The sequence below is a fragment of the Musa acuminata genome, chromosome BXJ2-2 (genome assembly GCF_036884655.1).
Source record: "Musa acuminata AAA Group cultivar baxijiao chromosome BXJ2-2, Cavendish_Baxijiao_AAA, whole genome shotgun sequence".
Classification (NCBI taxonomy): Eukaryota; Viridiplantae; Streptophyta; class Magnoliopsida; order Zingiberales; family Musaceae; genus Musa; species Musa acuminata.
In genome coordinates this window covers 25,515,416-25,528,707 of record NC_088339.1, presented here as the reverse complement: position 1 = coordinate 25,528,707, position 13,292 = coordinate 25,515,416, and the positions used below count along the sequence as shown (strand labels likewise).

The 13,292-nt window shown below is 43.5% G+C and overlaps 2 protein-coding genes across 2 annotated transcripts; both read right to left on the bottom strand.

Annotated features, from left to right (window-relative positions):
* Positions 1–4,691: 4,691 nt before the first annotated feature.
* On the bottom strand, positions 4,692–7,794 carry LOC135605580 (uncharacterized). The gene is made up of 3 exons (XM_065095838.1): positions 6,482–7,794; positions 5,299–6,326; positions 4,692–5,213 (listed from the first exon to the last, which is right to left on the bottom strand). The coding sequence occupies exons 1-3, from the start codon at positions 7,638–7,640 to the stop codon at positions 4,878–4,880; spliced, it is 2,523 nt and encodes an 840-aa protein (XP_064951910.1). The 5' UTR covers positions 7,641–7,794; the 3' UTR covers positions 4,692–4,877.
* Positions 7,795–9,245: 1,451 nt separating this feature from the next.
* LOC103976017 (small ribosomal subunit protein bS6c) lies at positions 9,246–12,425 on the bottom strand. The gene is made up of 2 exons (XM_009391187.3): positions 12,026–12,425; positions 9,246–9,698 (listed from the first exon to the last, which is right to left on the bottom strand). The coding sequence occupies exons 1-2, from the start codon at positions 12,395–12,397 to the stop codon at positions 9,459–9,461; spliced, it is 612 nt and encodes a 203-aa protein (XP_009389462.1). The 5' UTR covers positions 12,398–12,425; the 3' UTR covers positions 9,246–9,458.
* Positions 12,426–13,292: the final 867 nt, after the last annotated feature.

Below are 13,292 nucleotides of genomic sequence, written 5' to 3'. Positions count from 1 at the left end.
GTCCAGTCAGAGTGAAAGAGTGATCGATATCCTACAACAGGCTGATCACTCTTCCCTTTTTGGTATGCAGACATTGCAATGCACTGTAAGAGATGGATAGCAGTCCATACTCACTCTCTCTAAACCAACAGGCCTGAATTTTCACGGCACTTGTTAAACATGAGATATGCACGGAAGAATCTTGTTCGGTGTGAACTCCTATTGACTTCAAGATGAGATGCATCTATTTTGCTCCAGGAAATCTGGACATACACAAACTTTTATGTGGAGTATGTATGCATTCAGAAATAGGTGATTTAGTTGTCCCTATGCCAATCTCCCTTACAGCAATGCGTGCATACGAGCAAAACTTCATGCAAGTTCTGTAGATATCTAAGAAAACAATTGGGTGTAAGTTCTTACACAATCTAATGACAGTCCACCTCACCTACCATTAGCATGAAGCGAAACAGTATTATTATTAGCCCCATTGGATGCAACACATTGGATGTGAATCATTTGATAAGAAAACTTTGGTTCTTCAGAGATCTATGCATAAGAAAGAGCTCATCTTTAGAACTTGAACCTTTATGAAGGAAACACCTAATGCAATAGAGAAGAAGGAAAGCAAGCAAGCAATCGCATGATATCCGAGTAGTCGCGAAGAGATTGGTTTCGGTCGTCTTCCACAGTGTCTTCTGACTCAAAAAGAAAACAAATAAAAGACTGTTGCTGTGCTTTGCTTTGCTTTGTGTCATTTTCTCTTGCGTCATTTCCTCATCATCACCTCCGAATGGAGGAGCCCCAATTCCAGGGCAAATATGCAGAGGCTGGCTGAGTTTTAGCCACTCGCATGGCTCAAGTTTGGGTATGGAAGTCTTGCAACTCTGAGGGAAACATTTGAGGTGCCTCTTTAGGCATGCAAGAGGCAGCCACCATGCCCATTAGTTAATGCTGCAAAACATTCTCCAAAACTCTTGGTCCCCTCCGACTTTGAACCAATGGCTGGTGCTACTGTTTGTGCTCTCAAGGCACAGCTCCTTCCCAGTCCTCAAAAACCATGAATCCAAGCGATCTCATGCATATTAAAATGGAAGTGGTACAGAAGCTAGCTAGCAGGGCCTGCATACAGAGTTAGGGTTCGTAGGACTCTCCTTTTTATATGTTCAGCTTAGCAACTGGCCGACATGGAAGGCATAGTCCTTTTCTTTCCTGCTGATGGGAAGGAGGCACTGTCTCAATTCTAATTGGATGTCATAGTCATGACCTCATAATACGATACTCGCATTTCCAATCGCCAACAAGTCCTTCTTGCTCTTTCTCTCCCTTGATGAACCCTCAATAGACATGACACTTCACAGCACACTACCAGAGAACAAAAGACAATCCAGTATAAATGGTTCATGAACATGAGACACATCCAAAATTTGGTGCACAATGAATACAAAATATTCTTTGTCAAATCATATATTTTACTGCATAAATAAGACATATAACAAAACATGTATAGCTCCAAAGTTTGCAGGCAATCTGCAGGAAACAATAACAGGAAAAAGAAGAGGTAATATAAAATTAAGAATTGCTGGAGAGACTGATTTCTAAGAATTTATCGAGATTAATATCATGTGAAAACAATGAACCAGATTATATTGACTGGATCTCCAACATTCAACTGTGTTGGATCTGAATCATGCACTCTAAGGATTCATTGTCCGAGAATACAGGCAATATTTGAGCCGACCGAGCATCATAAACAGGAGACAGAGACCATTAAGGAACGGAAGCATACGAATCTCTGATATTTTGCAGCTATTAAGAATAGCTCAATCGTACCGCAAGCATTTATACTAAAGTGATCTTATCTCAGTTTGACAAGGAAGGAAAAGGATACCAAGTGTCAAGTGGTCTTCTTTATGAAGCTGTAGAGAGCTGCAGCAGGAGGAGGTTCTTCCTTGTTGATGGGCCACCATGGAGTCGCAGAATTCTATAAAGCATATGTAGTTTATGGCTCCTTTTCCTACTCCTTTCTCTTTGGATTTGTCTAATGGAACTTCGGAGGGAAAGCGACATGCGCTTACTTGAAAACCTGCACATGGCGTCCCTGCTCTCGAAGTCATTGGAGCTGAAAGCCTGTACAGTGACACCACCACCTTTGGTCCTCCCAAGAGAATCAGAGTAAGAAACAGGACCACCCATCTGGTGTTGTTGGAGAAGACTCAGATGTTGGGGGAAGTAAAATAGGATGGCAATCCATTTCTAGTGGAGCTGTGGGAAATGTGAAGAGGAGAAAGGGCCATCCAGAAATTTCAGTGCTGCTTCAATAGAGAAAGAAGACCAGCTTTCCCACATTTGCTTAGGTCTCTCTGCATCTGGCTTCTCGGTATATATTCCTCTTTACTGTGTGACCTCCTTCCTTCCATCTCCTGTGATCTCCTTTTGTTCATGTCACAAGAAGCAGCGTGTTCTGTTCTTCTTCCTTTGTTGCGGGTGGTTCTATGTTGGTGTAAAGGAAGGAATATGGTTTCTTCTCTACTACCTGACATCAGATTTTGCTGTCTTTCTTGAATAGAAGAAATCTTCGATCATTCAATGGCCCCTCCTTGTTTCGTTAGGCTCACAAGAATGGCCATTGCACTCTCCCTCCTCTCCATCTATCTCAGTTGTCACACTAGTTTTTCGCCTTCGACATCGTTTACTTTGTTAGCATCGATTCTATATACGTCTCCATTTTTCATTACTAGGATCAAACGGCTTTGTAAGTTCAACACAATGGAGAAGCCACAGGAAAGTGAGCTCGGTTCAGAGATTATGCCACCGCCCGAGACACTGGAAGTGAAAAGAATCATCCCAGAAGAGGGAGGCAATTACGACGTCGACGGACTGCTCCTCGGATCGACAAACCCATCGACGGGATCTGCAGGCCTCGAGGTAGAGGAAGAAGATGACGAGCAATCCGTCGACTCTTTAGTCTCAAGTCCACCATGCAATTCACTTGGAACCGAATCGGAATCGCCAAACCATTGCTTTCGATCAAAGGAAAGCTCAGAATGTTCGATGTCAGATGATGAAGGCCTCATTGAGATCGCGCTATCGGATGGTCATTGTGTTGCACCAAGAGAGTCAGATGGACTCTTCATCCCATCACAGCCGGAGATGAAGAGAGGGTTGTTGCCGGAGACCGCGTTCAGGCAACATGGAATTATGGAGCTCTTGTCAGAAATTTACGAGGAGGATAACCTGATCGAGATCGACATCGCCAGGGGCTCCATCAAGTGCTCAAGATTGGAAATAGAGGCGTGAGCAAGGTAAGCCGAGTAGTGTATCTTTCGTGGCAGCTTCCGTGAAGATGTAGCATATAGTTGAGATCTTAAAGGGTTTACTGTGGTTTCTCCTACTCTGCCATTGCTCTTTGCAGCTCTCCATGCTGCTCGAAGTCCTAAAACACATGAACCATTTCTTCCTTTGATCACCGAGATTAATCTCTGTGTTAATTTCTTTAGAACCCTTTCAGGTTCCAAATTGGTGCTTTATGTTTTGTCCTTGATTTGTCTTTCAGTACACTTCCTCCTCTGGCATTACAAGTGTGACTAAGTCCATAAAGTTGGCATCATAATGACAGTAATATAAAGAAACCTATGGGTTCTACATTAAGCTAATTCCGAATTGGTTTTGCAGGGACTAAAAGCCTTCAGAGTTAACAAGAAATATGCTTATCAGTATAATGTTCAATCATAGAAGGATAAGGGACACAGATTAGATACTCAATTCTGAACCATCTCAAGCAACAACCATTTGGTAACTGGATATGTGTCTTGATCAGATTCAGCTGTCCTCAGACAGTATCATGTCTTCAGGTGTCCTCAGACAGTATCAAGGTAGATAATTTCATGTCTGTGAATTGCTACCGCTTATAGTTTTTAGATTTGTAACACAATATTTCAAAGGTTCTCAATAATTGCAAGTGTGAAAGATACACTCGGATGTTCCAAGGAATAGAAGGAACAAAAAGGTACTGAGAAACGTGGGACATGAGTTTTTCTCGAAGGAGTTGTCTTATGTCTTCCTCCGTGTGTGTGTGTGTGTGTGTGTGTGTGTGTATCCTCTTCCTCCTGGACATCAGTGGGGAATGGTTGTGCTTCTCTCCATATTTGGCTTGAAACCTGACTGATTGAGAAGAAGAAGGAGAAGAAAGAAATAAATAATGGTTCATGTGATTTGGTAAAGCAAGATGGCAAGATGATCCTGGCAGAAATGAGGAGTTACTGAGATATATATGTATGTATATATAGATTTATATATTTTGCATCTCATTTGATGAAGTATATAATGCTGCTGGAAATCACTGGTGAAGTCTGCTGCAACTCAAATGAAACCTTAAAATGATTGCTGATAGCAACCTGAAGTATATAGAAAGTAAATAATAATTATAGAATATGGAAGTCCCCCATGCTCTTCTGTTTTTTGTTCATTTTAAGGAGAGATAGATATTAAGGTCGAATAAGATAAAATAATTAGTATCGGTGGTGGAAAATGACTTTTAAAGACTATCAAAGTATGTCTTCGTAATTACGAACTATTATTGTCACATCATTCAAATATGTCTTTGTAATTAATTGTTGATCATGTATTTTTGATGGTGTATAGAGAAGCTGCTGCTTTGAGTCACTTCAAATTCTACACTCGCTTCTAATTCGATTGCTTGCCATCCATCCTCGGATTAATGGCGATGCCGTAAACATCATTAAGCAGGCAATTAACTCAAACCTCTACTTCTCATGCTCCCAACAGTAGAACATCAAATGATGCGCATCTTTGAGCAGCAAAAAGGAAAGAAAAGAGCAAACAAAAGAGTGATGTTTTGGTTCATCTTTATGTCTCTCATGTCCATTGCTGGCTGTTCACCTCCGAAGAATGCTGTCACATGTCAGCTTCCCCTCAAGATCACCTATTATTCGAGCAACTCGCACCTCCAAACCTTTCTGTACTTGCCTAAATATGGTTCTTATGATGTCTGCGAATTGCCTCAAGTTGAAGCCTATAGATTTGTCATGCGCATCAGATCCAGAAAAGCTAGAGTTGATCTTCGACTGTATCTCCATGAACCTTTGTCCTGTCGCCACAATATACTTCTGTAGCTCAAATGTCTCTTCTAGGTAGCACTTGAGCGTTTCGGTTTGTTCCCTTGTCCTGCTACCTTGTGAGTCTCTTCTGCTCCCTGATCTGTAAGTGTCATGCTGAGACATCAGGAGGAAACAAAGAGAACAGTGAGATGTGTATAGGCATCGAAACAAAGTTGCAAAGAATTAAGCTTAGTCTCACCATTCTCCTGCACAAATCATCGGTCTTCTCTTCGAGTGACTGATATCTTTTCACTTGTTTGTTGAGCAAAGATTTCGTCAGGGAGAACCCCTTCATCTTTTGCTTGTTCTCATCGATCTTTCTGTCATTAGATCCAACACTTAGAGCATCCATGGCTGTCAACTGTTTGCTTGCCAGTAATCCAGCCAACTTCTCGAGAACAAGTAGCTGCTGCTTCAGCCTTCTGATGTTGTAGGACACTCCAAGAGCATGGATATCCGTCTTCCAGGAAGATTCCTCCTTTGCAATCGATGGTTTGGTGGATGACAACTCGTCGGAAATTGCAGCATCTCCTTGGGAGCTGTTTGCCTCGTTAACATTACCTGGATCCACACCTACATCCTTCACTTCTTTGATCTCAGTTTGGTCCTGCAGTGGATTCTCCTTCACTCTTTCTGGCTGTTCTGCAGATAGTTTACCGGTGCGGTGTCTGTCATGTTCCTGAACATGACTGGTTTGTGACGGTGAGCTAGTAGAATTAGTACTGGTGTTAATTCCACTGTCTTTACTTGATTCCAACTGCATCAGACTATTCTTCTCCGGTGTTTTTGCGTCCGATTTGTGGGCCTTTGAATCCTTCTCCTTCTCCCTTGACTTCCTTTCTTTGATCTTTTGTTGACCTGCTTCGGGACTGGGAGAACAGTGTAGGTTGCTCTTCTGGTACTGCTGAAGAAGGAAGCTGAGTTGCTCCTTCAATCGCTTCGCCTCCTTTTCCTTATCCAACAGCTTGGCTTCCAATCTGATGTTTTCCTCCCTGAGGTGGGATAGATTCCCATCGACTCCTTCGATGTGAGACTGGAGCATCTTCGTCTCCAGCTCCTTGCTCAACATCTGACGTTGCAGAGCTTCAAGCTTCTCGTCCGTTTGCCTCATCTGTTCTGTGAAAGCTTCCATCTCTGCATGATGTCTTTGCTCAAGGATGGCTGCGTACTTCTCGGTTCCGGTTCGAACCCAGTCTTGTAGCTGTTGGAACTCGTCCTCAAGAATCTCTGAGGCAAAAGAATCAAGCTCAGAGAAGCAAATCATGCTATGATGAATCTAAAGATGCAGTTCTTTGCATTAAATTGCTTTGAATTTGACAAAAAAAATGATCGATATGATGAACAGGAGATTCAAATTAAAGACAACAGTATGGAAATTGTACCAGTTTCATCATTTCTGTCAGTTGAGTAAAGATCCAAACTCTTGCAAGTCGAAGAGGAGTGATCTCTCCTGCTCTCAGCTTCCAAGTAATCCATCAGAAGATTCTTGGGGTTATGTAGCCTACTCTCCAGCTGCAGCCGCGCCCTTCGTTCTTGAGAGCACCCTGCCTCCACAGACCGCAAAGCTCTCGAGCTCCTCTTGTGCTTCGATTCCCACGTGTTTCTCCACCTCTCCATCTCTACTTCGGCCTGTTTCTGCTTTGCTCTCAATGCCTTGACCTCTCTTAGCAGCATCTGCCTCTCTGCTGTGTCAAGCTTAGATTTCCTTAGCATCGCGGATAAGATTTTGTCTTTCTGCTCGCGGTCCTTTTGGATCTTCGCGACATCCCCAGAGAGCTTCTCAACCATTGCATCGGCTTCTTCCTTTTGTTGAATTGCCCCCTTGAGCTTCTCCTTTGCCACCTCAACTTGTCCGAGGGCGTGGCCCATCTCGGATTCCATTCGGCATTGGTTCGATAGAAGCTCCATCAAGGTGGCTTTATGCTTCCAGAGTTCCTCCGAGTGGGCCTGTGCTTCCTTCTTAAGCCCCTCGCTCAATTCTTCTGCCGCTTGTTCAGCCAATTTCAACTTCATCTCCAAATCTTTTCTTCTCTTTGCTTCTTCCTCCAATGACTCCTTCATAGTCACCACCAGTCTCTCCTCCTCCTCGAGTCTCTTCTTTAGATTCGAGACGGCCTCTTCATTGCTCGACCTGAGGACGCACATCTCACCGAGCTGCGCTTGGATCTGATGCCGGAGGCTCTTCCTCTCGGCAATCCAGCTATGTTCACGAGCGGCGAAGATGCTGACTACCTTCTCGTTGGCCTTTGCGTCTTCGGTCCTCCTCCGCTTCAGCTCTGCGACTTCCGATCCGGCTTCCCTTAGCTTCGCCTCCAACGCCTCTCCCTTCCTTTGAGCTCTCTCCACGAGCAATCCCAACAGCTGGGCGCTCCCTTTGAGCATCATTTCTCCGACGATCGACCACCTGACGTGCTCCAACCGGAGCTCTCTGGTCCTCGACATGAGTCGAAGAGCAAGGAAAGAGCACGCGACGCCAAAATACATCGGATAGACACCATCATCCACCTTCTCAGGTGAAGATAAAAGATCTCCACCTATCATTTGCCGTAAAATCTTCTGCTTCACGCTTCACCCAGATGACAGGAAGAAGGCAAGAACGGAACCGCTGCCTTAATTGCTAGTCTCAGGACAAGAAGAGTCTCTGACGCTGCAGATGACAACCACATCCAAATTAACTTCAGGTGGTACCAGCAGCTACGCAGATCTTCCGAGTACGATTGAGAGCTGAGAAAGGCACGACCGCTGCCCCATGAATCATGTGAGCCTGGGAGCACTTACAGCCTGAGATGGGCACCTGAAAGGAAATCTACACGCAGGGACGACGGAGATTCCATGCGTCAGGAGAGCAGGCATAAAGCTGCATGACAGAGTTCCGGGTTTCCAGTGAAAATGACCAGCCTACTCGACCACTTTCTTCCATTCTTTCCCCCTTCCATCCTCTTCTTGGAAACAGCCAAGAATCGGAGAAGGAAAAGAAAAGAAAGCAGTCAAGATAGCTGGCATTTTCCGCCCACGTAAATCCATGCAGAGAGGATCACACTCCACTGTGGAAAGCAAAACCAATGAATCGAGGCCATGAGCAAAAGCAGGAGACGGTGGTGGACATGCAACATGAACTCGCAGGCCCCGGGACCAGTTTGCAGTGTGCCCATGTGGTGCTTCGATAGCAGCAAGCCTCGCTTTGGACTCGATGGTGGAACTGCTGCTGCGAGCAGTTCAGGTGACAGAAGCACGCACTCGTCCTTTCATCTGATGTAAACTTCTGTTCCACATATGAACGCTTTGAAGGAGGAATCGTTAGATGGAGATAGAGACGACGTCTACGTCGAACGTATGTTGGTATTTGTTTCATACTATTCTTCAGCAGACGTAAAACAAGAGCACATGAATGTTCTTCCTATGCCTCATCTCCTTTTGCTACGTAAACAATATAGAACTCGCCGAGGCCCCATTTCTTCTTGTCATCACCATCGTCATTATTGATGGCTCATTACGAACCCATCCCGGGAAAGGAGGCTTTCTTCGTGCCTGTTGTCGACACTCGGCGGTCTCCTTTTCGGAGTTACGTAAAGCGGGGTGATGCCGAAGAAAAGTAGTACGTTTGCAGATCCCAAGATAGTTTCCATTCCGATGAGAACTGAGACCCCGGTGGCACAGATTTATGGCTTGCATCTCCTTGTCGCTCTGACCGGTGGGAACAGCCCCCTACTGTTCTGTACAGGAAAAAGAGGCTCGTCACATGGAAAGCTCGTTCTTTTTCTCCCAACCCTTTCCGGACTCGGTTGGTCAATCTACAATGATGAAGCTTATTTGGTTGCACGAGAACAGAACTTAGATGATTTGGAATCATCTCATATCGTTATCTTTTTAGGCAAATCGAAGGGCTTGTGGAATATATCATGAGCACCTGAGCTTTGTGCCTCTGATGATATACTTGTAACTCTGCTTTGAGTTGTCCACTCCTGTCTCTACTGAGTTCCACTTTGCTGGTCCTCCTCAGTGGGCTGACTGTCCTTTGTATTGCGAAGTATGGAAGAAGAATCAGCAATATGTCTCAAGATGTTGGAAGAAAAGTAGGAAAGGTTGAGAATTATGTTCCTGTCTGCGTTGGTAGGTTGAATTGTGCACTGTAGGCAAAGTAATGCATTGAAGCCAAGACACACAATGAACTGTTGCAATTGTAAGGAACAATCTCACTTACAGAAAATGAATTCAACAACCGATGTCTACATTAACGAGGTCGGAGTATGATAAAGTGATTTACCCTGCCCAAGTATGAATTTATCATCCCAAATTCGATCGTATGAAGGGGTCGAGGAAAATATCGTACCGTACGACCAAGGATGATGAGCAAAGATTCTAGTACTTCCGCTTCCGTATCTTAAAGCTCGTCGACCTGATAACATCATCATCGGTGTTGAGCCTCGACTCCAGAACAGCCAAAGAATCAGGTTTGGTGAAATAAGTGAAGAGGAGGTATATGCCATCCAAGTATGTGTTGCTCTCCCCTGCCTTGTTCTTTTTCTTTATGCTGTATGCAAGTGGAATCACTCCGCGGTTAAACACCTCCACATACATTCCACCCCCTGCAACAAGCAACTGCAACATATACCACGGCAGAAGTAAGCCGAGAAACAGGATTTATTTCTTGGATGGTTTGAGAAATGCAAAGCCTGATATCTGATATAAAAGCCAAATAATCACGTCATGTTATTATAACAAGCTTGCAATGGATATGGACATAAACCAATTGCGAAATCCAATTTCAATAGTGAAAATCTGAACTTCTCTGGATACAAGGTTTAAACAGAATCCAACCTTGGAGACATTTGGAGGAACATCAAAGTGAATAATCACAATCAGGCACATGCCAAGAGCAGCAGAGAGAAGAGAGAGAGAGAGAGAGAGAGAGAGAGAGAGAGAAAGGTGCGCAAGTGCAAAATAAACCACCAAAGGATGGCTCAAAGCACAAAAGGCAACTAACATACGTGTAGATGACCGCATTAGTTGTGATTCAAAATTCATTCTTGTTGTACAAAGTACTAAATAATAACAGGATGAGAGAATGATATTTAGAATCAAGTGACATTACAGAAGCTTTATACCTCCACTCAGCACATAAAAGAAATAAAAGTAGCTCCAAGTGTGATCAGCTCAGTGTAAAAGTATAGATCTCATTTGAAGTCTAGACTAAAGAAAAGGAAGCAGAGTTTACCTCTTAACTAAAGGATCCACAAGGCCAGCTTGACAAAATGACAAATGACCATGACTAGTATCTCGAAGATCAAATTTTCCAGAATGGACGATCCACATTCAAAATTTTCATTCCTAATTCTAAAAAATTGCTTGAAACATTTTCATATTCAAGATACACCAACACTTTTGAGCATGAACCTCAAAGCAAGAAAAAGGGTTAGCTGTGTAGCAAAACTTAATCAGCCTAGCATCAACTATCTTCCAGAAATGATAATGCTAGCAAAAAAGGCATTTGTAATAAATTGTTTGACAACAAATAGAATTCAACTTTATTTTAATAGTTCTACCATAAAGATTTACTCTTTAAGACACTCCTCACAATCGAAGCAATCCGCATCAAAAAAGGCATTTGTAATAAATTGCTTGACAACAAATAGGATTCAACTTTATTTTAATAGTTCTACCGTAAAGATGCAATCCGCATCTGAGGAAAGTATGCCAAGACTGATCTTATAGATGAAAGAAAATGGCAACGAAGAAACATTAGTTATAAGAAAAAAGCTCTCCTTTCAAAACCAAACCAACCAGATTGGTGCAGAAACCAAGTTCACACCCAGGCATGGAAACAATGAGCTCAGGGGTCCTCAATGTGTTCACAAGGTGGATTCTAAATGGAAATAAAGCAAGGTAGCGAAGGTTGTAAGTAATACAAATGGTCATGGATTGCATTCACTTACATATTTTCAGTTATCTATGATTGGATGTTAGGGAGGATCTTTAGAAAAAGAGTAAACCAATATGATCAGATCCCTTGTTTACACATCACAAAAAGTGAAACATGTGGTCTACTAGAGGGCACTTGGCGATAAGGTACGTAGAGTGCTAATAGCTAAAGCAGTTTCCTTTACATGTTCCAGCATAACCTTTTGTTCAAGGACAATAAAGTCAAAGATGTAGAGTGGCAACGTTTTCTTGATCCCTAAAGGACATCAATGACTATGAAGGCCGAAACAATCAATCTAGAGATGTCCTACCATACAGGTGGTGAAATTAGACAACAATGACTGTTCACTTATGTTCACTACAAAGGGCCCATGCTCCCTGAAAGGCACTTTAGAACATTGCTAAAAGTGTCTTATGAAGGAGTTGCAGTATGTACGATTTCAAAAGTAATCTTCATCATTAAGCACAATTTTGTCCGGTGCCAGTCTATGTGCTCACCTTAGAATAGATCCACGTTATCTATTTTGGACCAGGAATCTTAATTTCCATGCTATGTGCTTACTTCTTTGATTCATTATCGACTGGTAAGATCCATTGAACCCACTTTTGATTATGTCTTGTTTGATATGTACTAAAGCATTTGATTGTAGCCGTTCTCCACCATAGATATAGTGACATAACAATGACACCACTTTCGATGAAAAGCATATCCTCCTTATCCTTTCATGACTTAATCTGTGTTCATAACTTCAACATTTTAAATTCAATCCATTATATAAACAATCAAAATCAACCAAAACCAATGGTTGTTTAATTTCTTTCTAAAATGCTTTTTAAAAAAATCAAATCTTGGCGCATGTAGCGAGCTTTTCGAAAATGGTCAAACCCATACCTTGAGATTTCTTTGAAGCTTTTGGGCTTAACATTTAGTACAATACTTAATTTCCGTAAAAAAATTACATTTTTGATGAACTCAAGAGACTAAAAGAGAAGAAAAGAACAAATACCTCCTCATATCGTTGAATTAGGGCAAGGCGCTCGTCCTCGGTCATGTCGGGACGCAGCACTGCCATGGTCTCGTACTGCCGAAGGCCCGGAGGGCACTGCGGCTCCTCCTTGTCCTCCAAGGCCACGCCGGCGGCGGCGGAGGCCGAGGGGCCTTCCTCCTCATTCCCTCCTCCCTCAAAGAAAGAGCCCGAGAAATCAAGCGTCAGTGCTCGAATCGACAGAGCACGCCGGTGGGTTCGGGCTCCGGGAGATGGCCGAAGGAATTGGCAAGCGGAGATCGAAGAAGAAGATAGGAAACCCAAAGCATAGTGAGAAGAGCGGAGTTTAGCCGGCGAAGGAGAGACGGCCAGAGATGAGGCCATAAAAGCCATTGGAGTAGAAGGATCGAGCGAGAAAACAGAGCGGATAAGGGCGAGTGGCGTAATAGCAAAGGTATTAATGGGCTCATCTAAGGCGGCCCACATCTAAATTGGGCTTCTAACTCTTGGTTTCAGTCAACTTCCAGAATTCCATGTCAACGTCCCCATTAATTTTAGCTTCAGGTAAATCCTTAGCGTTTGGCTTGAACGACAGTTTGCTCCCACTGCAGCACAAACACCTTCGTTCGGTGATTCATGGTGCTCACATGAGCCAGTTGCCGGGTTGACTGGAGCATGCACCATATCTAGATGATCCAACTGTCTCCAGAGCAAGTTCTTCCCTTCGAAACTGAATGAGAAACTACGTACCATCCTAATTCAAAGTTAACCAACTGCGACCACGGATTCTTCTCTAACCTCAACCTGACATGAGAAAAGTATCCAACAGCAGTTTCGTATCGTACTGGTCAACGATGTTCCTTGACAAACCTCCAAACCCGACAAGGAACTTGGTGAGCAATCCAAGGAGGCGTTCCTTCTTCGTATGCTCCAGTTGGAATGGATTCTAAATCAAGGAAACGTGCCGCAGTAGGTCAACCATGAAGACTTGTACGCAAGTGGAGATTGATGCTGTTAATCCATGTTGTATAATTCAATCTAGGAAGCATATTCTACGATTATTGCAGTAATATATATAATGAGGCCACGCGTGTGCATGCGCAGTGACCAAATCAAAGATGCTGCTTCGAATCCAAGCATGCCACCATCTATATAAATTAGAACAGCAAGGCAGATTTGGTCGGCAAAAGAAAGGCGAAGGAGGCGGACACGCATGTCTGCCGACAAAAAGGATCAACCCGGGGCATCGGAGGGCGAGGCGGACGGCGGTGGCGAGCGCGCCGTGCGG